The sequence below is a fragment of the Corylus avellana genome, chromosome 5 (assembly GCF_965113065.1).
Source record: "Corylus avellana chromosome 5, dhCorAvel1.hap1.2, whole genome shotgun sequence".
Taxonomy (NCBI): Eukaryota; Viridiplantae; Streptophyta; class Magnoliopsida; order Fagales; family Betulaceae; genus Corylus; species Corylus avellana.
This window is the reverse complement of record NC_142494.1, coordinates 1,524,665-1,549,917: the sequence shown is the minus strand read 5'-3', so window position 1 is coordinate 1,549,917 and position 25,253 is coordinate 1,524,665. Positions and strand designations below refer to the sequence as shown.

Sequence of the window (25,253 nt, the reverse complement as noted above, 5' to 3'; positions counted from 1 at the left end):
GTGAGGGAAAGTTAAGTCGATATGAAAAAGACTCCCACGTGAGTGAGAGATTTGTTATAAGTGTACATATGAGTGTCGTGTTCCACATGGAGAAAAAAATAAAGAAAATAAGTAGTTAATATACATAAATAAACCCAAATTTATTAGATTAAACTTTTGAGCTAGAGTGATGTTTAAAGAATGAAATTTATATATTAATGTACTCTTAATGAACGTTGTAATCAATTCTCTCCCTAACAAGCTCAAGAAAATCTGCTTAGTCCATCATCATCATTCCAGAAGTGGTCCAGTATATGTGCCTGCTTCAATGGGAGCCATTTCACGTGGAAATAATTGAGGATGATGAGTCTCACACCAATCACATATTGTCTATGCTTATAGTTACCAAAGCCATACATACTTGACAGGTTTATTAATTAATTATTTATTTCATCTAAAATATTGAAGCTTGAAAAACACTAAAAAGCCCAAAACACTTGAAACTGACCCAAAATCATTTATAATGTGCCATAAAAAGAGGTCCAATGAAGGCCCAAAATGCCCATATGTAAAAGACAAATATGTAGTTTGGTTTGGGTTTTGAATAATAGCTAATCGACAATTATTTTAGGGTTTTGAATAATTAAACCCTAACCCTGAAGTTTAACTATTTTTTTTAAATTTGAATACTAATATTTAAAAATTTGCAATGTACCATCATAAAGTTGCAAAATTTTGCAATTCAAGCTATCTGTTACTCAATTCTGTCTTCTAAAATGAAAAGTTCAACACGTGACACGCATGTGAGATTTTACTAGCCAATCTTTCCAAATTGCCCATAAATTTTTTATTTTTTATTTTTTTTAAAAAAAAAACTAGGGCCATTCCCTCTAGCCATGGGGGTGGATTGCCACCCCCAATCCCTCCATTTGGGGGACGCTCGGCCACCCCCTTGGCCATATGGGGGTGGCCGAGTCACCCCCAATGGGTATTTAGCCCCTTGGGGTGGCCAAACCACCCCCTTGGGCCGTGGGGGTGGCTCTTTTTTTTTTTTTTTTTTAAGGGCAATATGAGATTTCACAACTTGGGTTGGGAGCAATATAGGAAGAATTAGATCTAAAATCTCATGTGAGTGTCACGTTGTCAACTTTTCATCTTCTCATACATCATTAATTAATGGATGGTTCGAATTGCAAACTTTTGAAATTTTATGATGGTACATTACAAATTTAAAAATATTGAGGTTCAAATTGAAAAAAGTGGTGAAACTTCGGGAGTAAAATGCATTTTTTCCATTATTTTAAAACCATTAAGGTGGTAAAATAATGGTTTTAAAACCATTATTTTACTCTATTAACTTTCTAAGGGGACGTGGTTATACCGGTTAGTGATTTTAGACAATAACCATTAATTGCTTGTATACCCATAATAATTAGGTCAAAATCTATTAATTTAAGCTTTTGAATTGAGTTGTGCATGATGATCTCATTCAAAGAAGTCTTGAGAAATAAATCTACATAAAACACAAAGCAATCAAACAAGCTTATTTCATTTTTTTCTCTTTATTTCAAAATTTGAAATCAAGGCCCTCTAGAATTCTTAATTATTTTTTTTTATCACGTAAATTTCATTAAATTCCAATCATTATTTGATATTAAATAACTATAATTTTATCACACTAACATTTATTATTTTTAAGCACGATAAATATAATAAATACTGAAGAGGTAAATATTCATATAATAAAATTTTCAATTATTTAATTTAAAATTAGTGGTGGAACTTTAGAAAATCTATATATATATATATTATAATAAAATGGTAAGAAATTATACAAGATGGGATCTCATTATTTGATCCAAAAGCCCCAAACCTGACTCCGATATCCTGATAACCACCCGACCGCTTATTTCTCCTCCTATATATAACTGCATGAACCCTTGTACTCGAACCGCATTTGGGTCGGGTTCGAATCTCGCAGAACCAAGATAATCAGTACCAGTAAGCAATTTCTCTCCAACTCTTAAACGCTTAAACCTCTTCAACGGCTTCGACCCCTGAATGGTTCATTACAAGAACTTGTTCTGTTTAATTTTCTCTAAATTAAATTTTAGGGTTTTTGTTTGGATGCCAAGAAAGTTGAGGAAAGTTGTAGAAAAGCACCTTTTTTGTGTGTGGATTTTACTGTTGTCTGCTTCAGTATCGTTGGTCATGAGACAGAATTTGTCACAAAGTTTGCTTCTTTAGAATTGCAAGGTTTGAAATTGCAACTTGCACATAGAGAGATATATACACACACATAGACTGAGTTGTATATGGTGCTTGTATTAATTAAGCTCGAAGTTGTCGTTTATTTATAATAGGCAATCTTTTGTGGATAGTTCAGGTGCTTATGAGATAACATTGAGGATTAAGAAAATGAGCATTGTGCCCAAGGAGACCATTGAGGTCATAGCTCAAAGCATTGGGATTAACAATTTGTCTCCAGATGTCGCGCTTGCTCTTGCTCCCGATGTGGAATATCGAATGCGTGAGATCATGCAGGTAGATTTTCAGGTTTTCATGCAATATATTTTATGTGGGTTTGTTTTGCCACTGCTGTTTTGATACATGTAAGTGTCTTTTGCTGTTCAAGTAAGGCTAGTAGCTTACATGCTTTTGGTTGGTAGGTGGGCGTTGTTTTAGATATAGCAACTAGGATGTATTGTCTAGTAGAGTAAGAAAGAATCAAGTAATGTTTGGTTTTTCAGTTCTGATGAAAGCATTTTCCATCATGAAGCGTGTTGTATTTATTATTGATATCTAGTGCAGTTCAGCCAGTTTATGAAAATGACCATGGGTTGTTTTGCCCAGCAATTCCCTTATAGCCAGAGAAAATTACATGGCCTTAAATGTTTGTGTTTGGTGAATATATAAGAATCCTCAGTTGTTGTCTTCGACATTCTATTCAGAATGTAGCAACCATGTGGAATATTGTGAATATTTGATAGAAGTGAAATCGGAAAAGAGAGGCATATTTATCACCAAAGTGAGGCTGGCTGTAAATGTCAAGATTGGGGCCTAGGTTACTCTTGTTTTTCCTTTTACCTGCTTGGAGGAGATAATAGAGCTATTGAAGGAGGTAGAGATAACTAAAGAACCTAATAAAATTTCTTGTCACAAAATTGCAGGAGGCCATCAAATGCATGCTTCACTCTAAGAGAACGACATTGACAGCAGATGATGTTGATGGTGCACTCAACTTGAGAAATGTTGAGGTAAGTTTTGCAAATGATTGATTTTAGAGCTCTTTAGCTCATATCAATGTGTTGCATTCTTGTGACATTTTAAAGAGGAAAGCATAAGTTAAATGACTAAGTTTATGAGCGGATAAAAGCATAAGATCTATCATTACTCTAGCTAGTGCTTGTGATGCGGAATGAATGATTAGTGCATATGATAGAACGGGTTATGTGGCAACTTTGTAATTGTCTTTTCCATTGTTTGAAAAACATATTTTGTTCAATCTTGTTAATCTTCTTGCATCAGCCAATTTACGGCTTTGCCTCGGGGTGTCCTCTGCGATTCAAAAGAGCTATTGGACATAGGGACTTGTTTTACATTGATGACAAGGATGTGGATCTTAAAGATGTAAGGAATTACCTTTAATTTCATTACCGTTTCAACTTAATTGGGTGCAATACCTTATAGTTTTTAGTAATTTTATTTGACTCGTAGGTGATTGACGCTCCTTTACCAAAAGCACCTCTTGATACTGCAGTTCTTTGTCACTGGCTAGCTATCGAGGGTGTGCAACCTGCTATTCCAGAAAATGCTTCTGTAGAAGGTTCGTATACAAATAGTTGCAGCTTGCTAGCACAACATTGTTGGACTTGTAATTTGACTTGTTAGATATATCATCCAGTTGCCTTTGGTACATTATTGGTGGAATGCAAACTACTTGTTTGCTTTATAGCACCTTTCTATGTTTAACTTGTGCAGAAGTCTGACATTCTCTTTAACCTTTCATGGCACAAGAGATATTTTCAGGAATAGCATAATGTGATGTGGTTTATGATTGATCTTATTTGTATATTGTCTTGTAGGTTTAGATCTACATATTCAAATTATAGAATCAGTCAGTTCCTTGATAAGAACTTTTTCCTTGAAATTTTTTTGTGCTTTGTCTGCAGTAATTGCTGCTCCTGATGATGGTAAAAAGCATGAACAAAAGGATGATGCACTTCCTGATGAGATTAAATTACCGGTGAAGCATGTATTGTCTAGGGAGCTTCGGGTATATCATATGTTATATTCATTATTTTCAATTTATTTTTAATCTTTTATCCTGCAGTCTAGTTATGTGGCCTCTATTGTTGTCTTTGCAGCTTTACTTTAATAAAATCACTGACCTAACAATGAGTAGGTCTGATTCGGTCCTTTTTAAACAAGCATTGGCAAGTTTGGCTACAGACTCGGGACTTCATCCATTAGTTCCGTATTTCACACGCTTTATAGCTAATGAGGTAAAAAGTTTTGATTATATTGTTAACATAACTAACACTGAAATATATAGCAATTTGTTGGTAATTCCATCTGTTATTTGTCCAATCATTTTAGGTATCTCATGGTTTAAGTGATTATTCTCTTCTCTTCGCTTTGATGCGTGTTGTGCGAAGTCTCCTTCAAAATCCTCATGTTCACATAGAACCTTATGTAAGTTTACCTCTAATTTATTGGATGTATTTGCCAATTATGTATATTGAGATTAAATTATGTCTAAATTGATTACTGTTATTGATATCTACCTTTAAGGTTATTAGGTCGACCATTAGGGGGAGTCAAAACAGCATTCCACGTCACACATTTTGATGTGGATGTAGTATCTGTTGACCTGGCATTTGGTGGTTACTGAAAAGGAGACCACCTAGACCCTGCCATTCATTTAAATTTGAATGGCTGCTAACCATTAGATTCCCAAGTCTTCTGATTATTTTGAAAAGGTTTGATTTGATAATCTTTGTTGCTGATAAGGATTTGGATCTTGAGATTATTAATGATTATTGTTTTCTATCTAAAAGTGGAGCTAGAAGCAATGACAGATCTGAAAGGAATTTTGTGAACATTCTGAAGAAACTTCAAGAATGAAATTGGATTGCAGAATCTTTTTAGAGGGAAGAAGCATTTTATCATAACAGCGCATTTCTATTGGATTTCACATCCAATTTGTTAGATATTCCCAACTACTTGAGTTGGCTACATAATTCCTTCTTTGTCATTCAGCTCTGTCTAGAGTCTAGAGTCTAGATTCACGATCTCCTTTGGATACTTGGCAATTATGTCTGTTCTCATTGCCTCTACCCTCATCCTTTTGACCTTCTTCTCGTTGTTTTGGGTCCTTGCTCAATAATTTTTTTTTTTTTTTTTTTTTGATAAGTAATAGTCCTTGCTCAATAATAAAACCACATTCTATGTGATTCCGCCTCTTGCATCCTTGGATGGAGTGTATAATATTTTTCAATCTTCTAACTTTTCCGAATTTGTGGATTTTTGTTATTTTTTTAGCTTGTAAGGGGGGACTCTTTGTATACATTTTGTGTACTAAGGTTACGCCCCTCTGTTTTTATCAATGAAATAATTTTTTTATCAAAAAAATAAAAAATAAAACTACATTCTGTCCATTTGTTGGCTTTCATTGTGCATGGCTGAGTAGTTATGGATTACCTTCCTCGTAATTGTTCAATAATACCAGAGAGGTCCCCTCATTCAGACTTATGAAATTCATTTATGAACTAAAGCAAATGTTGAACCGATTATCAATATGAAAACATGAATTTACCTTGTAGTTTGTGTGAAGGGTCGATAAGGCATGATTTGTGATGATTATAGTACAGATGTGCCTTTCATTTGTATAAAGGGTCGTTTATTTGTGATTCTGAAAAGTCATCGATTGATTTTTTTTTTGTCAGCTACACCAGTTGATGCCTTCTGTGGTTACATGCCTTGTTGCAAAAAGGTTGGGAAATAGGTTTGCTGACAACCACTGGGAACTTAGAGACTTCACAGCAAACCTGGTTGCTTCGATATGCAAAAGGTGAGATTTTCCATTTTGTTATACTCGTCTTTCTCTTGACAGGCCTCCCCTTTTTGTATCCCTTCTAAGATCTTTTCTTTTCTTTTCTATATGTCCGGTATTTCGTAGGAACAACCAACACACATAGAGTAGACAATCTTTTTTCTCCCCTTCTATTAAAACTAATAAAAGAAACTTTCGAATGACAATATAAATACTAGAATGTCTCTTAGTTTAGTAATTACTAATGACTGCTTCACAATTTGGAATAGAGTAAATTTTTAATAATAGAGTAATAAGTAAAATGTTCTATGTAAGGCATAAAAGTAGTTCCTTTTAGGAACTTGTAATCTTTGATAAGAATATACTGAGTTGCATAAAAAAAATTGTTTTTGCGTCAATTCAAAGACCTAAAAAGGTTTTATAAGATTAAGAAGTGTCCTTTGAGTGCCACGTGGCCATGTCATAATAGATCCGAACACTTGCTCTGGATACCTGTCCCATGATGATATTTTAGCAATGAACATTTGATCAAAATACAACTATGTCATGCATAGTGTCATGTTAATGTGGATTTCCATTTTTGATAGAGTTGGTTGATGTGACTAGCCATTTGGCAGTGTTGAGTTCCAGGTTTGTTTAACCATTGGGCTGACAATCTTAATCAGCCCCAGAGCAGATATAGATCTTATAGGAACCTGTTGCAAATTTATTAACCATTGTGACACGATGAACAAAATCTGTTTAAATGGTGGATAAATTCAAATTTTGCCAGCTTCTAAATAGTGTTTTTCAAAGTAACTTGGTTATCACTTAACTTTATGAATGAAGATTTCATTTCCTGTTATTACATAGGCCCATTTACATCTAATCTTTTCAAATTCTGTTGCAGGTTTGAGCATGTTTATAACAATCTCCAGACACGTTTGACAAAAACTTTGCTCAATGCATTTTTGGATCCAAAACGGGCATTGACTCAACAGTATGGTGCAATTCAAGGGTTAGCGGCCTTGGGACCCAATGTGGTATTCTCATTTCCCATGCTTCATGGAACTGAGGGGGAAAAGAAAACTTTTTGTACTGTTACATTCATGTTTGAAAGTAATCTCTATATCCAGAGACTGTTGCGCATCCTATAGGTGTTAAAGCCCACTCTAAGCAATTAAGTTTTGGCTTAAGAGAAGTGGAGGAAGTGCAAAGAGTAAATAGAGATGTAGATGAGAGAATAGAATAGAATAAAAGAAAAGTATAACTTTTGTCTTTTGTTTGAATAAGATATATCTCAAAAAGATGATTTAGTTTGCATGATGTTTCATTGCCGTTATTGCTCTTGTTTAGTTTCTCTCTGAATCTCTGCGGATCAGCAAAAGATTTCTTTCATGATTTTGCCTTTAATTTCCATCACTCCCTCCATAGGTCTCTACTCCAGTGTCTTAAACTGTATTTAGTGTTTCATCAACTTTCTGAAATTAGAAGTAGTGATAAGGAAAGTCACTACACTACTTAATTCCATTTGCTATGAAGCCTTGCAATCTATGTAAACTTTCTTGAAGAAAAATAAAAATGAAGACCTTAGGCAGTATTTGAACTGCCTCATTTAAGAGTTATTTTAAACCTTCTTTCTCCAATCCATGGTATGTTTGAGTTTCCACATCCTACTTCTACTTATCTACAGGGATTTTGAGCTGTTTTTTATGCTTCTATACTTTGCAAGTAGGTTCGCATGCTAATACTGCCAAATCTTGAGCCATATATGCGACTTCTTGAACCAGAGATGCTTCTTGAGAAGCAAAAGAATGAGATGAAGAGGCATGAGGCTTGGCGTGTTTATGGAGCCCTGCTGGTGAGCTGCTTCTCTAACCCAATGCTTGTATGATTATACTATTGTAGAAGTTTTAGGAATGGATTCACATTTAAGACCTTGCTTTTTCCAGCATGCAACAGGTCAATGTATATATGATCGGCTCAAGATATTCTCACCTCTGCCATCCCTGTCAGCACGTGCAGTATGGAGGACCAATGCAAGGGTTATTACCACCCCACCAAGTAAGAAATATGCTTCTTCTTCTTTCTTTTTTTGGCTTGAAATAATTCCCTTCAAACATGCGCTAATTATGAGTGTTTACATAGTTAAATGTATATGTAAGGTTTCAATGGACTGAAATTGGAGGAAGATAGCGTGAATGATGTTTTAAGATTTCTTTGGTAGGAATATTGTGTGAATGATGTTTAATATTTATTTGGAATACTAGGATTGGGTGCATATGTATGGTCACAGGATTATTTGATCAATGTTCATATTGTTTGAGGCCAGATTCTAACTGCTTTTTAATCCTCGTCAAATCACAAAGATAAACGCAAGGGGAGCATGGAACACTTGGAAGAGCAGCCGCCGCACAAGAAAATAGCCCCTGATGGTCCAATTCTTGCTGTGTCAACCAATTCCTCGCCATCTCACATGGAAGAGGAAGCTCTGGTTCCACCAGCTCCCTTGATTGATTCTAATGCAGGCCCATCATCATCATCCTCCTCTAGACAACCGACTAATGACATAAATTTGGATGGCAGAGGTAGGAGAGACAAGGGTGGTAGTCAATCTCTGAATAGGTCAGCTGTCCTCTCTCAGATATGGAAAAATGACTTGGATTCTGGGCGTCTCCTGGTATTGCTGTTTGAGCTGTTTGGTGAAGGCATTTTATCCTTCATTCCAGCTCCAGAGATGTCTATGTTCTTATGACCATTTGTACAAAGATCTGCACTTCCATAGTTACTCATATGTGTACAAATTACACTTGCATATATAATTTTAAAGTTCTCAAGACCAAATCTTTTGGTAAATTTCTATGAAGCTTTTATGAAACATTCAATAGTACTGCTGATCATGTGTTGATTGTCTGGAATTTGGATGTGTTGGGCCTATTTTATTGCACCAAGATTATCAATTAGTTGGAGCTAGTATGACCTCTTGAACTCTGGATCCATATTCCTAGCAAAACAAGAGGGTGGGCTATCCGAGGCTTGTTGGAGCAGGTATGCATGATCTCTTATATTTACTGTTCGAATTGCTAGTAATTCAGATAATAAAATTTATAGGCATCTCTATCTTTAGAACTCTACCATCTTAGAGGACAAAACAAAGTTCTCGTTTATTTCCATCAGTACTACGATCTAATTTTAGGAAACAGGGGAACCAAAACCAAAGCAAAATTACTTTACTATAGTGTAAAACATGGAGGATGCAATAGTTTCTAGGGAACTTGAACAGGCAGGCTTTTGGACTCACGTTCAACAGCTTTCTTGAGGAAGCTATCCTCTTCGAGGGCCATCTGAACTGGCAAGAAGCCCATGTCATTAGCCATGGCGAGCATCATCTTCTTGGTTTCCTCCTTGAACTCCTCCAGATCAACTGCCCCATTGGAGTCATGATCGAACTGCATGAACAGGGAATCATAGAGACGAGCAAGCTCATCTGGGTCAGGCTTCACGTCTATCCCAAAGTGGGTCTCAAAGACCCTCAGACTCTGCAGCTCCTTCAACATCTCAGCATAGCAGAGAAGACCATCGTGGTCTGTGTCAAGGCGAGCAAAACGGTCACGTATTGAGACATTGAATGCTTCTTCATCCTCCACAAAGTTGAAGATGGTGGCAGCATCCAATACTTCTACACTCATTTTAATCTTAAGCTTGAAGATGGCGACTAGGACTTTGATTTTGAAGTTTTTGATGAAAAAGAAGGTGGTGTTCTCATATATATATATATATATATATATATATATATATATATGCACACATGTATGCTGTTTTCAACACTCCCCCCTTTTAGCCAGTAGTTTCTCTTTGCCATAGTTTTTGAATTCCCGCGTTGTGCTTGGTATAACTTTGGTCAAATGTCCTATTTTTTTCAAGTGAGTTTAAACTACCCTCCTTTTTTTTTTTTTTTTTTTTTTTTTAAAGGTCGACAAATTTTGATAAAAGATCAAGAGCATAAAGCTCTTAATAAATCATGGCCAAAAACTATGAAATTACAAAATGATACATACAATCAAAAAATTCATACAAGTACGATCTATGACTTCAACTTTCGATAACTCGTATACAATTACAGTTATGAAACATATCTATTTCGGGTAGACTAAATCTAAGACATGGCCCATGGGTAACCCAAATTCTCAAACTTTATTTTTTGGCCGTGAGAGATACTCCCTCACACCGATCTACTCCTCCTCAGCCTAAAAAGCCAAGAAAACAACTCGCGTCCTCGACCCAAAGAACAAAAATAACAAAAAATAAAAACTAAAAACTAAAAAAACAAAATCTCCAATACAAGCAGAAGTGGAGGAGCACGGCATCATAGACATCCCCGAGAAGACATGCCTTGACTGGTGAAGACGAGTAGATTTGAGTTTAAAAAACTAGATCTAAATCTTCAAACTAGATCTAAAACAAAACCGTTAAATACGAGTTCAAAAGATATTTTAGAGAAGACACCGAGCACTGCTACTAAGAGAAAGAGGGACTGAGAAGGGAATGAGCCATTCTTCCCTCTATGTTTTCTTGTAGTTTGTTTTTCTAAAAATATCTCTCTTCACTTGGCATCGTTTTTAAACTCTATTTTAATAATTGAATCTAACACATGAAATATTTAATTTTAAATAGGAAGTTAATTATGGAAACAATGTTCAAACTCAAGACTATTATTTTGATATCATGTTAAATTATTAGTTGTTACAAAATAGTAAAATTAATTATTTAACTAACATTCTTTAAGTTCTCTCGACGTGAGTCTGGTGGAATTGTGAAATCAATGGGCTTAAGAATGTTTAGAAAGTCGAACAAATTAAGACGGTGACTACGGAACGTACGCGTCACCGACCGAAAAAAAAGGGACTTCGTGGAAGGTCAAAAAGCAGCAGAGAAAAGAAGGTTGTTTTGGCCAAACTGAGAAGACCCTCCTCCATACTAGGATTCTCGTGGTAGAAAAGAGAAATCTTGACTTCAAAACCAGGGAGACCCACAGATTAATTTTATTGCCACTTTCGCTCCCAAACGTAACAATTAATCTTGCCATTTGATATACACAGAGTGACCCGTAATTGGAGCTTTCTATATCTCTCCAAAGCTCAAACATTTTTATTTTATTATTTTTTTTTTTTGTGTATTTGTTATGATGAAAAATAATAGTTAAGAAAAAATATTTTTGGTTTGACTGAAAAAACTTTTTTAATTTTTGCAAAATTGTTTACGGTTTTAAAATAGTTTTCATTTTTGAAAACCATAAACAATTTTCGAGTTTGAGCATCTTATTCTTAAATCGATAGACTCAGCCAGGACGTTGGTGGGATCCCGTCAAGACCTCCTGACTAGGACACTGCCAAGACTCGGTCGGGACATCGCTGGGATTTAACTAAGACCCCGCTAGGACCGATCCGGACCCCACAGGAACCTAGTCAAAACACCGCTAAGGCCTTGCGGGGACTTGGTCGGGACCATGCCAGGACTTGGTCAGGACCTCGCCGGTATCCGATCGGGACCCAGCCGAGACCCTGCTAGGACCCGGTCGGGAGTTGTCGAGATTCGACTGGGACCCTGCTAGGACTCGGTCGAAACCCCACCGGTACCTGGTCAAAACATCGCCGAGACCTTGCGAGGACTTAGTCGGGACCCTGCCAGGACTCGGTCAAGACCTCGTCAGTATCCGACCGAGACCCGTTTGGACCTGACCGGGACATTGTAGAGATCCAATTAGGACATCGTCGGGACCCTATCGGAACCCAATCAAAACTCGCTTGGACCTAACGGGCACCGTTGAGAGGACCCTGCTGGACCCTACCGGGACCCTGAGCAAGACATCATCTAAACTTAACCAGAACATCGCCAAGACCCGCTTGCATGCATGCATGTTTGTTTCTTTATCATGTGCAGGCAAATTGCCATTTTCTTCTAATAGTCATTGATCTTCGAGAATAAAGTTTTCCCCTTAGTCCCCACAAGACCGAATAGTCAGAAATGATACGCCATGGTCAACTACAATGCCTTTCTACCATCAATGGTGATTCTTCAATAGCCTTAGGTTAATTTCCTTGTAGTTGGATAAATAGTAGGGCATGGGTTCAATTTCCATAATGAACTACGGATGCCCTAATGAGATTAAGTTGGGCTATAAGTCATTTCAGTTTAAGAGAGCGCATGCTATCCTCTACTTTGCAACCCGTTTAAGCCCCTCCTATTGAAGTCCCAACAAGTAAATGCTATTATAACCTCGTCCAAGTAGAGAAGTCACATTTGATCACCCCATATGAAAAAAGAAAAAATAATAATAATAATAATAACTACAACGCCTTTATGGTCTGCGGCATGCATGATGCATTGACGCTCCTCTCTCTCTCTCTCTCGGGACTCATCCCTCATTGATGGCCATTACGATTTTGGCGTATAATATATCCAGGCTTTAAATTTCAGTCATTGGGTCGTCTGGCTTGTATGCATGGCAGCTCTCCAGTGTACGTAAGTGAGATCTGCACTGAAGTACATAAGAGAAGAGATAATGATTGAACAAAATGAAGGATATTTAAGATATTTTTAGTATATAGAGATCATTTTGGTATGACTTTAATTCAAATGAACCGACAAAAATTAATGCAAATTAGTCTAATAAAATGACATGTATTACCTTAACATGTAAGAATTAAGTACATGTTTTAGGAAGACATATCACTTTATTAGATTGGATTAATTATATGAATTAACTTCAAACCAATTTATAGTTAATTTATGTTTGTACAAGGAGCAGCTCCCCTCCAATTAGGGAACCTCACGTTTTTTATCTCATTTTTAGAGAGGAGGTGCATGTCGTCATGTGTAAAAAATGCATATGAAGGTGAGGGTTTAATCAAATTACGTTGAATCCCTCAACCAATCACCCAGCCTTCTTCCTCTACAGCCATAGTCACCGCCACGACCCTCTAGCCCTCCTTAAACCTTCAAATAAAAGGCGTGGAAGAGAAAGAGGATCTGGTGATTGGTTGAGGGATCTAATGTGGTTGGACTAAACTCTTTTAGATATAAAATTGAGTCACAGGATTAAACTTGAGAAATGATTGGTGTCAATAATTTGTTCATATTTCTGTTACAAATTTAATAGATCAACTATTAGATTTAGGGTAAATATATTATAAGTCCCTGAGTCAACTCGCCAAAACTAAAAAATTCTTAAGTTTTTTTTTTTTTTTTTTTTCAACTTTTTACTTACTGGGTTAATTGAAATGCAATAAAATCTCTACCGTCAAAATTGTGTAACCACCATTAGTCCCAATCAAAACGCACCGTTTTACCATGTTATCATAATAATATTTTATTAATTTAATTTACAAATAAAATATTAAAAAAAAATTGAAAGAGTGGATAATGGGTGGTTTGCGGTTTGGGGTAGCTTGGGGACCACCCCAAACCACCTAGGGATGGCTTGCATGGGGTGGCTGCTGATCATTTGTACAAAGATCTGCACTTCCATAGTTACTCATATGTGTACAAATTACACTTGCATATATAATTTTAAAGTTCTCAAGACCAAATCTTTTGGTAAATTTCTATGAAGCTTTTATGAAACATTCAATAGTACTGCTGATCATGTGTTGATTGTCTGGAATTTGGATGTGTTGGGCCTATTTTATTGCACCAAGATTATCAATTAGTTGGAGCTAGTATGACCTCTTGAACTCTGGATCCATATTCCTAGCAAAACAAGAGGGTGGGCTATCCGAGGCTTGTTGGAGCAGGTAGGCATGATCTCTTATATTTATTGTTCGAATTGCTAGTAATTCAGATAGTAAAATTTATAGGCATCTCTATCTTTAGAACTCTACCATCTTAGCGGACAAAACAAAGTTCTCGTTTATTTCCATCAATACTACGATCTAATTTTAGGAAACAGGGGAACCAAAACCAAAGCAAAATTACTTCACTATAGTGTAAAACATGGAGGATGCAATAGTTTCTAGGGAACTTGAACAGGCAGGCTTTTGGACTCACGTTCAACAGCTTTCTTGAGGAAGCTATCCTCTTCGAGGGCCATCTGAACTGGCAAGAAGCCCATGTCATTAGCCATGGCGAGCATCATCTTCTTGGTTTCCTCCTTGAACTCCTCCAGATCAACTGCCCCATTGGAGTCATGATCGAACTGCATGAACAGGGAATCATAGAGACGAGCAAGCTCATCTGGGTCAGGCTTCACGTCTATCCCAAAGTGGGTCTCAAAGACCCTCAGACTCTGCAGCTCCTTCAACATCTCAGCATAGCAGAGAAGACCATCGTGGTCTGTGTCAAGGCGAGCAAAACGGTCACGTATTGAGACATTGAATGCTTCTTCATCCTCCACGAAGTTGAAGATGGTGGCAGCATCCAATACTTCTACACTCATTTTGATCTTAAGCTTGAAGTTGGAGACTAGGACTTTGATTTTGAAGTTTTTGATGAAAAAGAAGGTGGTGTTCTCATATATATATATATGCAGACATGTATGCTGTTTTCAACACTCCCCCCTTTTAGCCAGTAGTTTCTCTTTGCCATAGTTTTTGAATTCCCGCGTTGTGCTTGGTATAACTTTGGTCAAATGTCCTATTTTTTTCAAGTGAAAGTTTAAACTACCTTTCTTTCTTTTTTTAATAAAGATTGACAGATTTTGATAAAAGATCAAGAGCATAAAGCTCTTAATAAATCATAGCAAAAATCTATGAAATTACAAAATGATAGATACAATCAAAGAATTCATACAAGTACGATCTATGACTTCAGCTTTTGGTAACTCATATACAATTACAGTTATAAAACATATCTACTTCAAACAGATTAGATCTAAGACATGGCCCATGAGCCAAAATTCTCAAACTTTATTTTTTGGCCGTGAGAGATAATCTCTCACACCGATCTACTCCTCATCAACCTAAAAAGCAAAGAAAACAACTCACGTCTTTGACCCAATGAACAAAAATAACAAAAAATCAAAATTAAAAACTAAAAAAACGAAATCTCAAATACAAGCAGAAGTGGAGGAGCAAGGTATCGTAGACATTCCTGAGAAGACATGCCCTGGCTAGTGAAAACAAGTAGATTTGAGTTTGAAAAACTAGATCTAAATCTTTAAACTAAATCTAAAACAAAATTGTTAGATACGGAGTTCGAAAGAAACTTTAAAGAAGACACAGAGCACTGCTACTAAGAGAAAAAGGGACAGAGAAGGGAATGAGCCATTCTTCCCTCTATGTTTTCTTGTAGTTGGTTTTCCTAAAAATATCTCCCTTCACTTGGCATTGTTTTTAAACTCCATTTTAATAATTGAGTCTAACACATGAAATATTTAATTTTAAATAGAAAGTTAATTATAGAAATAATGTTCGAACTCAAGACTATTATTTTGATTTCATGTTAAATCATTCGTTGTTCCAAAAGAGTAAAATTAATTATTTGACTAACATTCTTTAAGTTCTCTCGACGTGAGTCTGGTGGAATTGTGAAATCAATGCGCTTAAGAATGTTTAGAAAGTCGAACAAATTAAGACGGTGACTACGGAACGTACGCGTCACCGACCGAAAAAAAAAGGGACTTCGTGGAAGGTCAAAAAGCAGCAGAGAAAAGAAGGTTGTTTTGGCCAAACTGAGAAACCCTCCTCCATACTAGGATTCTCGTGGTAGGAAAAGAGAAATCTTGACTTCAAAACCAGGGAGACCCACAGATTAATTTTATTGCCACTTTCGCTCCCAAACGTAACAATTAATCTTGCCATTTGATATACACAGAGTGACCCGTAATTGGAGCTTTCTATATATCTCCAAAGCTCAAACATTTTTATTTTTATTTTTTTATTTTTTTTATTTTTTTGTGTGTTTGTTATGATGATCAAAAATAATAGTTAAGAAAAATATTTTTGGTTTGACTGAAAAAGCTTTTTTAATTTTTGAAAAATTGTTTACGGTTTTAAAATAGTTCTCATTTTTGAAAACCATAAACAATTTTTCGAGTTTGAGCATCTCATTCTTAAATCGATAAACTCAGCCAGGACGTTGGTGAAATCCCGTCAAGACCTCCTGACTGGGACACTGCCGAGACTCGGTCGGGACATTGCTGGGATTCAACTTAGACCCCGCTAGGACCGATCCGGACCCCACAGGAACCTGGTCAAAACACCGCTAAGGCCTTGCGGGGACTTGGTCGGGACCATGTCAGGACTTGGTCAGGACCTTGCGGGTATCCGATCGGGACCCAACCGAGACCCTGCTAGGACCCGGTCGGGAGTTGTCGAGATTCGACTGGGACCCTACTAGGGCTTGGTCGAAACCCCACCGGTACTTGGTCAAAACATCGCCGAGACCTTGCGAGGACTTACTCGGGACCCTGCCAGGACTCGGTCAAGACCTCGCCAGTATCCGACCGAGACCCGTTTGGACCTGACCGGGACATTGTTGAGATCCAATTAGGACATCGTCGGGACCCTATTGGAACCCAATCAAAACTCGCTTGGACCTAACGGGCACCGTTGAGAGGACCCTGCTGGACCCTACCGGGACCCTGATCCATGTGGATGTAGTATCTGTTGACCTGGCATTTGGTGGTTACTGAAAAGGAGACCACCTAGACCCTGCCATTCATTTAAATTTAAATGGCTGCTAACCATTAGATTCCCAAGTCTTCTGATTATTTTGAAAAGGTTTGATTTGATAATCTTTGTTGCTGATAAGGATTTGGATCTTGAGATTATTAATGATTATTGTTTCCTATCTAAAAGTGGAGCTAGAAGCAATGACAGATCTGAAAGGAATTTTGTGAACATTCTGAAGAAACTTCAAGAATGAAATTGGATTGCAGAATCTTTTTAGAGGGAAGAAGCATTTTATCATAACAGCGCATTTCTATTGGATTTCACATCCAATTTGTTAGATATTCCCAACTACTTGAGTTGGCTACATAATTCCTTCTTTGTCATTCAGCTCTGTCTAGAGTCTAGAGTCTAGATTCACGATCTCCTTTGGATACTTGGCAATTATGTCTGTTCTCATTGCCTCTACCCTCATCCTTTTGACCTTCTTCTCGTTGTTTTGGATCCTTGCTCAATAATAAAACCACATTCTATGTGATTCCGCCTCTTGCATCCTTGGACGGACAGGTGTATAATATTTTTCAATCTTCTAACTTTTCCGAATTTGTGGATTTTTGTTATTTTTTTAGCTTGTAAGGGGAGACTCTTTGTATACATTTTGTGTACTAAGGTTACGCCCCTCTGTTTTTATCAATGAAATAATTTTTTTATCAAAAAAATAAAAAATAAAACTACATTCTGTCCATTTGTCGGCTTTCATTGTGCATGGCTGAGTAGTTATGGATTACCTTCCTCGTAATTGTTCAATAATGCCAGAGAGGTCCCCTCATTCAGACTTATATAATTCATTTATGAACTAAAGCAAATGTTGAACCGATTATCTATATGAAAACATGAATTTACCTTGTAGTTTGTGTGAAGGGTCGATAAGGCATGATTTGTGATGATTATAGTACAGATGTGCCTTTCATTTGTATAAAGGGTCGTTTATTTGTGATTCTGAAAAGTCATCGATTGATTTTTTTTTTGTCAGCTACACCAGTTGATGCCTTCTGTGGTTACATGCCTTGTTGCAAAAAGGTTGGGAAATAGGTTTGCTGACAACCACTGGGAACTTAGAGACTTCACAGCAAACCTGGTTGCTTCGATATGCAAAAGGTGAGATTTTCCATTTTGTTATACTCGTCTTTCTCTTGACAGGCCTCCCCTTTTTGTATCCCTTCTAAGATCTTTCTTTTTCTTTTCTATATGTCCGGTATTTAGTAGGAACAACCAACACACATAGAGTAGACAATCTTTTTTCTCCCCTTCTATTAAAACTAATAAAAGAAACTTTTAAATGACAACATAAATACTAGAATGTCTCTTAGTTTAGAAATTACTGATGACTGCTTCGCAATTTGGAATAGAGTAAATTTTTAATAATAGAGTAATAAGTAAAATGTTCTATGTAAGGCATAAAAGTAGTTCCTTTTAGGAACTTGTAATCTTTGATAAGAATATACTGAGTTGCATAAAAAAAAATTGTTTTTGCGTCAATTCAAAGACCTAAAAAGGTTTTATAAGATTAAGAAGTGTCCTTTGAGTGCCACGTGGCCATGTCATAATAGATCCGAACACTTTCTCTGGATACCTGTCCCATGATGATATTGTAGCAATGAACATTTGATCAAAATACAACTATGTCATGCATAGTGTCATGTTAATGTGGATTTCCATTTTTGATAGAGTTGGTTGATGTGACTGGCCATTTGGCAGTGTTGAGTTCCAGGTTTGTTTAACCATTGGGCTGACAATCTTAATCAGCCCCAGAGCAGATATAGATCTTATAGGAACCTGTTGCAAATTTATTAACCATTGTGACACGATGAACAAAATCTGTTTAAATGGTGGATAAATTCAAATTTTGCCAGCTTCTAAATAGTGTTTTTCAAAGTAACTTGGTTATCACTTAACTTTATGAATGAAGATTTCATTTTCCTGTTATTACATAGGCCCATTTACATCTAATCTTTTCAAATTCTGTTGCAGGTTTGAGCATGTTTATAACAATCTCCAGACACGTTTGACAAAAACTTTGCTCAATGCATTTTTGGATCCAAAACGGGCATTGTCTCAACAGTATGGTGCAATTCAAGGGTTAGCGGCCTTGGGACCCAATGTGGTATTCTCATTTCCCATGCTTCATGGAACTGAGGGGGAAAAGAAAACTTTTTGTACTGTTACATTCATGTCTGAAAGTAATCACTATATCCAGAGACTGTTGCGCATCCTATAGGTGTTAAAGCCCACTCTAAGCAATTAAGTTTTGGCTTAAGAGAAGTGGAGGAAGTGCAAAGAGTAAATAGAGATGTAGATGAGAGAATAGAATAGAATAAAAGAAAAGTATAACTTTTGTCTTTTGTTTGAATAAGATATATCTCAAAAAGATGATTTAGTTTGCATGATGTTTCATTGCCGTTATTGCTCTTGTTTAGTTTCTCTCTGAATCTCTGCGGATCAGCAAAAGATTTCTTTCATGATTTTGCCTTTAATTTCCATCACTCCCTCCATAGGTCTCTACTCCACAGTGTCTTAAACTGTATTTAGTGTTTCATCAACTTTCTGAAATTAGAAGTAGTGATAAGGAAAGTCGCTACACTACTTAATTCCATTTGCTATGAAGCGTTGCAATCTATGTAAACTTTCTTGAAGAAAAATAAAAATGAAGACCTTAGGCAGTATCTGAACTGCCTCATTTAAGAGTTATTTTAAACCTTCTTTCTCCAATCCATGGTATGTTTGAGTTTCCACATCCTACTTCTACTTCTCTACAGGTATTTTGAGCTGTTTTTTATGCTTCTGTACTTTCCAAGTAGGTTCGCATGCTAATACTGCCAAATCTTGAGCCATATATGCGACTTCTTGAACCAGAGATGCTTCTTGAGAAGCAAAAGAATGAGATGAAGAGGCATGAGGCTTGGCGTGTTTATGGAGCCTTGCTGGTGAGCTGCTTCTCTAACCCAATGCTTGTATGATTATACTATTTTAGAAGTTTTAGGAATGGATTCACATTTAAGACCTTGCTTTTTCCAGCATGCAACAGGTCAATGTATATATGATCGGCTCAAGATATTCTCACCTCTGCCATCCCTGTCAGCACGTGCAGTATGGAGGACCAATGCAAGGGTTATTACCACCCCACCAAGTAAGAAATATGCTTCTTCTTCTTTCTTTTTTTGGCTTGAAATAATTCCCTTCAAACATGCGCTAATTATGAGTGTTTACATAGTTAAATGTATATGTAAGGTTTCAATGGACTGAAATTGGAGGAAGATAGTGTGAATGGTGTTTAAGATTTCTTTGGTAGGAATATTGTGCGAATGATGTTTAATATTTCTTTGGAATACTAGGATTGGGTGCATATGTATGGTCACAGGATTATTTGATCAATGTTCATATTACTTGAGGCCAGACTCTAACTGCTTTTTAATCCTCATTAAATCAAAAAGATAAACGCAAGGGGAGCATGGAACACTTGGAAGAGCAGCCACCGCACAAGAAAATAGCCAGTGATGGTCCAATTCTTGCTGCATCAACCAATTCCTCGCCATCTCACATGGAAGAGGAAGCTGTGGTTCCACCAGCTCCCTTGATTGATTCTAATGCAGGCCCATCATCATCCTCCTCCTCTAGACAACCGACTAATGACATAAATTTGGATGGCAGAGGTAGGAGAGACAAGGGTGGTAGTCAAGCTCTGAATAGGTCAGCTGTCCTCTCTCGGATATGGAAAAATGACTTGGATTCTGGGCGTCTCCTGGTATTGCTGTTTGAGCTGTTTGGTGAAGGCATTTTATCCTTCATTCCAGCTCCCGAGATGTCTATGTTCTTATGACCATTTGTACAAAGATCTGCACTTCCATAGTTACTCATATGTGTACAAATTACACTTGCATATATAATTTTAAAGTTCTCAAGACCAAATCTTTTGGTAAATTTCTATGAAGCTTTTACGAAACATTCAATAGTAGTGCTGATCATGTATTGATTGTCTGGAATTTGGATGTGTTGGGCCTGTTTTATTGCACCAAGATTATCAATTAGTTGGAGCTAGTATGACCTCTTGAACTCTGGATCCATATTCCTAACAAAAGAAGAGGGTGGACTATCCAAGACTTGTTGGAGCAGGTAGGCCTGATTTCTTATATTTACTGTTCGAATTGCTAGTAATTCAGATATCAAAATTTATAAGCATTTCTGTCTTTAGAACTCTACCATCTTAGCGGACAAAACAAAGTTCTGGTTTATTTCCATAAATACTACAATCTAATTTTAGGAAACAGGGGAACCAAAACCAAAGCAAAATTACTTCACTATGGTGTAAAACATGGAGGATGCAATAGTTTCTAGGGAACTTGAATTTTGGACTCACGTTCAACAGCTTTCTTGAGGAAGCTATCCTCTTCGAGGGCCATCTGAACCGGCAAGAAGCCCATGTCATTAGCCATGGCTAGCATCATCTTCTTGGTTTCCTCCTTGAACTCCTCCAGATCAACTGCCCCATTGGAGTCATGATCGAACTGCATGAACAGGGAATCATAGAGACGAGCAAGCTCATCTGGGTCAGGCTTCACGTCTATCCCAAAGTGGGTCTCAAAGACCCTCAGACTCTGCAGCTCCTTCAACATCTCTGCATAGCAGAGAAGACCATCGTGATCCGTGTCAAGGCGAGCAAAACGGTCACGTATTGAGACATTGAATGCTTCTTCATCCTCCAAGAAGTTGAAGATGGTGGCAGCATCCAATACTTCTACACTCATTTTGATCTTAAGCTTGAAGATGGAGACTAGGACTTTGATTTTGAAGAAGGTGGTGTTCTCATATATATATATATATGCACACATGTATGCTGTTTTCAACACTCCCCCCTTTTAGCCAGTAGTTTCTCTTTGCCATAGTTTTTGAATTCCCGCGTTGTGCTTGGTATAACTTTGGTCAAATGTCCTATTTTTTCAAGTGAAAGTTTAAACTACCTTCGCCCTTTTTTATTTTTTGTTAAGGTCAACAGATTTTGATAAAAGATCAAGAGCATAAAGCTCTTAATAAATTATAGCAAAAAACTATGAAATTACAAAATGATAGATACAATCAAAAACTTCTTACAAGTAAGTACGATCTATGACTTCAGCTTTCAGTAACTCATATACAATTACAGTTATAAAACATATCTACTTCAGGCAAACTAGATCTAAGACATTGCCCATGGGTAACCAAAATTCTCAAACTTTATTTTTCGGCTATGAGAAATAATCCCTCACACCAATCTACTCCTCCTCATCCTCAAAAGCCAAGAAAACAACTCACGTCCTCGATCCAAAGAACAAAATAACAAAAAATCAAAATTAAAAACTAAAAAAAACAAAATCTCGAATAGAAGCAGAAGCAGAGGAGCAAAGTATCGTAGACATCCCCAAGTAGACATGCCTTGGCTGGTGAAGACAAGTAGATTTGAGTTTGAAAAACTAGATCTAAATCTTCAAACTAAATCTAAAACAAAACCACTAGATACGGAGTTCGAAAGAGACTTTAGAGAGGACATAGAGCATTGCTACTAAGAGAAAGATGGACAGAGAAGGGAAGGAGCCATTCTTCGCTCTATGTTTTCATGTAGTTGGTTTTTCTAAAAATATCTCTCTTCACTTCGCATGGTTTTTAAACTCTCATTTAATAATTGAGTCTAACACGTGAAATATTTAATTTTAAATAGAAAGTTAATTATAGACAAAATGCTCAAACTCAAGACTATTATTTTAATATCATGTTAAATCATTAGTTGTTCTAAAACAGTAAAATTAATTATTTAACTTAAGTCCTCTCGATGTGAGTCTGGTGGAATTGTGAAATCAATGGGCTTAAGAATGTTTAGAAAGTCGAACAAATTAAGACGGTGACTATGGAAGGTCACCGACCAAATAAAAAAAAGGGACCTTGTGGAAGGTCAAAAAGCAGCAGAGAAAAGAGAAGGTTGTTTTGGCCATGCTAGGATTCTCGTGGTAGCTAGGAAAAGAGAAATCTTGACTTCAAAACCAGGGAGACCCGCAGATTAATTTTATTGCCACTTTCGCCCCCAAACGTAACAATTAATCTTGCCATTTGATATACAGAGTGACCCGTAATTGAAGCTTTCTATCTCCAAAGCTCAAACATTTTGATATTGATTTTGATTTTTTTTTTTTTTTTTTTTTTGGGTGTTTGGTATGATGAAAATAATAGTCAAGAAAAACTATTTTTTGTTTGACTGAAAAAACCTTTTTAATTTCTGAAAAATTGTTTACGGTTTTAAAATAATTTTCATTTTTGAAAAGCATAAACAATTTTTCGAATTTGAGCATCTTATTCTTAAATCGACAGACTCAGCCAGGACGTTGGCAGGGTCCTGCCAGAACCTCCTAATGTGGTTGGACTAAACTCTTTTAGATATAAGATTGAGTTGCAGGATTAAACTCGAGAAATGATTGGTGTCAACAATTTATTCATATTTCTGTTACAAATTTAATAGATCAACCGTTAGATTTAGGGTAAATATATTATAAGTCTTTGAGTCAACCCCCAAAACTAAAAACTCCCTAAGTTTTTTTTCCCCCACTTTTTACTCCCTGTGTTAATCAAAATGCAACAAAATCTCAACCGTCAAAATTGTGTAACCGCAGTTAGTACAAATCAAAACGCACTGTTTTGCCACGTTAGCATAATAATATTTATTAATTTAATTTACAAGTTAAATATTTAAAAAAATTTATTAATTTAATTTAATTTACAAAAAGAAAACTTTTTGTACTGTTACATTCATGTTTGAAAGTAATCTCTATATCCAGAGACTGTTGCGCATCCTATAGGTGTTAAAGCCCACTCTAAGAGATTAAGTTTTGGCTTAAGAGAAGTGGAGGTGCAAAGAGTAAATAGAGATGTAGATGAGAGAATAGAATAGAACAAAAGAAAAGTATAACTTTTGTCTTTTGTTTGAATAAGATATATCTCAAAAAGATGATTTAGTTTGCATGATGTTTCATTGCCGTTATTTCTCTTGTTTAGTTTCTCTCTGAATCTCTGCGGATCAGCAAAACATTTCTTTCATGATTTTACCTTTAATTTCCATCACTCCCTCCATAGGTCTCTTCTCCACAGTGTCTTAAACTGTATTTAGTGTATCATCAACTTTCTGAAATTAGAAGTAGTGATAGGGAAAGTCGCTACACTACTTAATTCCATTTGCTATGAAGCCTTGCAATCTATGTAAACTTTGAAGAAAAATAAAAATGAAGACCTTAGGCAGTATCTGAACGGCCTCATTTAAGAGTTATTTTAAACCTTCTTTCTCCAATCCATGGTATGTTTGAGTTTCCACATCCTACTTCTACTTATCTACAGGGATTTTGAGCTGTTTTTTATGCTTCTATACTTTGCAAGTAGGTTCGCATGCTAATACTGCCAAATCTTGAGCCATATATGCGACTTCTTGAACCAGAGATGCTTCTTGAGAAGCAAAAGAATGAGATGAAGAGGCATGAGGCTTGGCGTGTTTATGGAGCCCTGCTGGTGAGCTGCTTCTCTAACCCAATGCTTGTATGATTATACTATTGTAGAAGTTTTAGGAATGGATTCACATTTAAGACCTTGCTTTTTCCAGCATGCAACAGGTCAATGTATATATAATCGGCTCAAGATATTCTCTCCTCTGCCATCCTTATCAGCACGTGCAGTATGGAGGACCAATGCAAGGGTTATTACCACCCCACCAAGTAAGAAATATGCATCTTCTTCTTTCTTTTTTTGGCTTGAAACAATTCCCATTAAACATGCGCTAATTATGAGTGTTTACATAGTTAAATGTATATGTAAGGTTTCAATGGACTGAAATTGGAGGAAGATAGCGTGAATGATGTTTTAAGATTTCTTTGGTAGGAATATTGTGTGAATGATGTTTAATATTTATTTGGAATACTAGGATTGGGTGCATATGTATGGTCACAGGATTATTTGATCAATGTTCATATTACTTGAGGACAGATTCTAACTGCTTTTTAATCCTCGTCAAATCACAAAGATAAACGCAAGGGGAGCATGGAACACTTGGAAGAGCAGCCGCCGCACAAGAAAATAGCCCCTGATGGTCCAATTCTTGCTGTGTCAACCAATTCCTCGCCATCTCACATGGACGAGGAAGCTCTGGTTCCACCAGTTCCCTTGATTGATTCTAATGCAGGCCCATCATCATCCTCCTCCTCTAGACAACCGACTAATGACATAAATTTGGATGGCAGAGGTAGGAGAGACAAGGGTGGTAGTCAAGCTCTGAATAGGTCAGCTGTCCTCTCTCAGATATGGAAAAATGACTTGGATTCTGGGCGTCTCCTGGTATTGCTGTTTGAGCTGTTTGGTGAAGGCATTTTATCCTTCATTCCAGCTCCCGAGATGTCTATGTTCTTGTGACCATTTGTACAAAGATCTGCACTTCCATAGTTACTCATATGTGTACAAATTACACTTGCATATATAATTTTAAAGTTCTCAAGACCAAATCTTTTGGTAAATTTCTATGAAGCTTTTATGAAACATTCAATAGTACTGCTGATCATGTATTGATTGTCTGG

General features: G+C 36.6%; 6 protein-coding genes across 7 annotated transcripts; 3 read left to right on the top strand and 3 right to left on the bottom strand.

Annotated features, from left to right (window-relative positions):
• The first annotated feature begins 1,839 nt into the window (after positions 1-1,839).
• Positions 1,840-8,908, top strand: TAFII59 (TATA BOX ASSOCIATED FACTOR II 59). Of its 2 annotated transcripts, none has more exons than XM_088516342.1 (13): positions 1,840-1,980; positions 2,366-2,523; positions 3,150-3,236; positions 3,508-3,609; positions 3,697-3,805; positions 4,152-4,255; positions 4,347-4,484; positions 4,579-4,674; positions 5,928-6,052; positions 6,924-7,056; positions 7,749-7,874; positions 7,966-8,077; positions 8,383-8,908. In XM_088516342.1, exons 2-13 carry the CDS (start codon positions 2,398-2,400, stop codon positions 8,766-8,768), a joined length of 1,644 nt encoding a protein of 547 aa, XP_088372468.1. In that variant the 5' UTR covers positions 1,840-1,980; positions 2,366-2,397; the 3' UTR covers positions 8,769-8,908. The 2 variants fall into 2 exon arrangements, with proteins under 2 accessions (XP_088372468.1, XP_088372469.1); XM_088516343.1 differs by having other exon boundaries at positions 2,361-2,523.
• A 255-nt stretch (positions 8,909-9,163) lies between these two features.
• LOC132180784 (uncharacterized) lies at positions 9,164-9,748 on the bottom strand. The gene has a single exon (XM_059593729.2). It carries the CDS (start codon positions 9,700-9,702, stop codon positions 9,280-9,282), a length of 423 nt encoding a protein of 140 aa, XP_059449712.2. The 5' UTR covers positions 9,703-9,748; the 3' UTR covers positions 9,164-9,279.
• A 4,126-nt stretch (positions 9,749-13,874) lies between these two features.
• LOC132183322 (uncharacterized) lies at positions 13,875-14,481 on the bottom strand. Its single transcript, XM_059596733.2, has one exon. The coding sequence runs from the start codon at positions 14,445-14,447 to the stop codon at positions 14,025-14,027; it is 423 nt and encodes a 140-aa protein (XP_059452716.2). The 5' UTR covers positions 14,448-14,481; the 3' UTR covers positions 13,875-14,024.
• A 2,622-nt stretch (positions 14,482-17,103) lies between these two features.
• Positions 17,104-20,604, top strand: LOC132180704 (transcription initiation factor TFIID subunit 6-like; the record flags this gene model as incomplete). Its single annotated transcript, XM_088516358.1, has 6 exons — positions 17,104-17,187; positions 17,654-17,778; positions 18,652-18,784; positions 19,479-19,604; positions 19,696-19,807; positions 20,112-20,604. Coding segments are annotated over 6 exons (966 nt in total), but the record flags the coding sequence as incomplete, so codon positions are not given.
• Positions 20,605-20,999: 395 nt separating this feature from the next.
• Positions 21,000-21,454, bottom strand: LOC132180357 (uncharacterized). The gene has a single exon (XM_059593150.2). The coding sequence runs from the start codon at positions 21,420-21,422 to the stop codon at positions 21,009-21,011; it is 414 nt and encodes a 137-aa protein (XP_059449133.1). The 5' UTR covers positions 21,423-21,454; the 3' UTR covers positions 21,000-21,008.
• Positions 21,455-23,951: 2,497 nt separating this feature from the next.
• On the top strand, positions 23,952-25,092 carry LOC132183106 (transcription initiation factor TFIID subunit 6-like). Its single transcript, XM_059596505.2, has 3 exons — positions 23,952-24,198; positions 24,290-24,401; positions 24,707-25,092. The coding sequence occupies exons 1-3, from the start codon at positions 24,079-24,081 to the stop codon at positions 25,090-25,092; spliced, it is 618 nt and encodes a 205-aa protein (XP_059452488.1). The 5' UTR covers positions 23,952-24,078.
• Positions 25,093-25,253: the final 161 nt, after the last annotated feature.

Bases quoted from the DNA above. Each gene is read 5' to 3' on its own strand.
- TAFII59 (XM_088516342.1), top strand. From the start codon at position 2,398: ATGAGCATTGTGCCCAAGGAGACCATTGAGGTCATAGCTCAAAGCATT. The intron at 4,256-4,346 runs GTATATCATATG...TTGTCTTTGCAG, and splicing joins TATTGTCTAGGGAGCTTCGG to CTTTACTTTAATAAAATCAC. The intron at 4,485-4,578 runs GTAAAAAGTTTT...CAATCATTTTAG, and splicing joins CACGCTTTATAGCTAATGAG to GTATCTCATGGTTTAAGTGA.
- LOC132180784 (XM_059593729.2), bottom strand. From the start codon at position 9,702: ATGAGTGTAGAAGTATTGGATGCTGCCACCATCTTCAACTTTGTGGAG.
- LOC132183322 (XM_059596733.2), bottom strand. From the start codon at position 14,447: ATGAGTGTAGAAGTATTGGATGCTGCCACCATCTTCAACTTCGTGGAG.
- LOC132180357 (XM_059593150.2), bottom strand. From the start codon at position 21,422: ATGAGTGTAGAAGTATTGGATGCTGCCACCATCTTCAACTTCTTGGAG.
- LOC132183106 (XM_059596505.2), top strand. From the start codon at position 24,079: ATGCTAATACTGCCAAATCTTGAGCCATATATGCGACTTCTTGAACCA. The intron at 24,199-24,289 runs GTGAGCTGCTTC...TGCTTTTTCCAG, and splicing joins GTGTTTATGGAGCCCTGCTG to CATGCAACAGGTCAATGTAT. The intron at 24,402-24,706 runs GTAAGAAATATG...CAAATCACAAAG, and splicing joins GGTTATTACCACCCCACCAA to ATAAACGCAAGGGGAGCATG.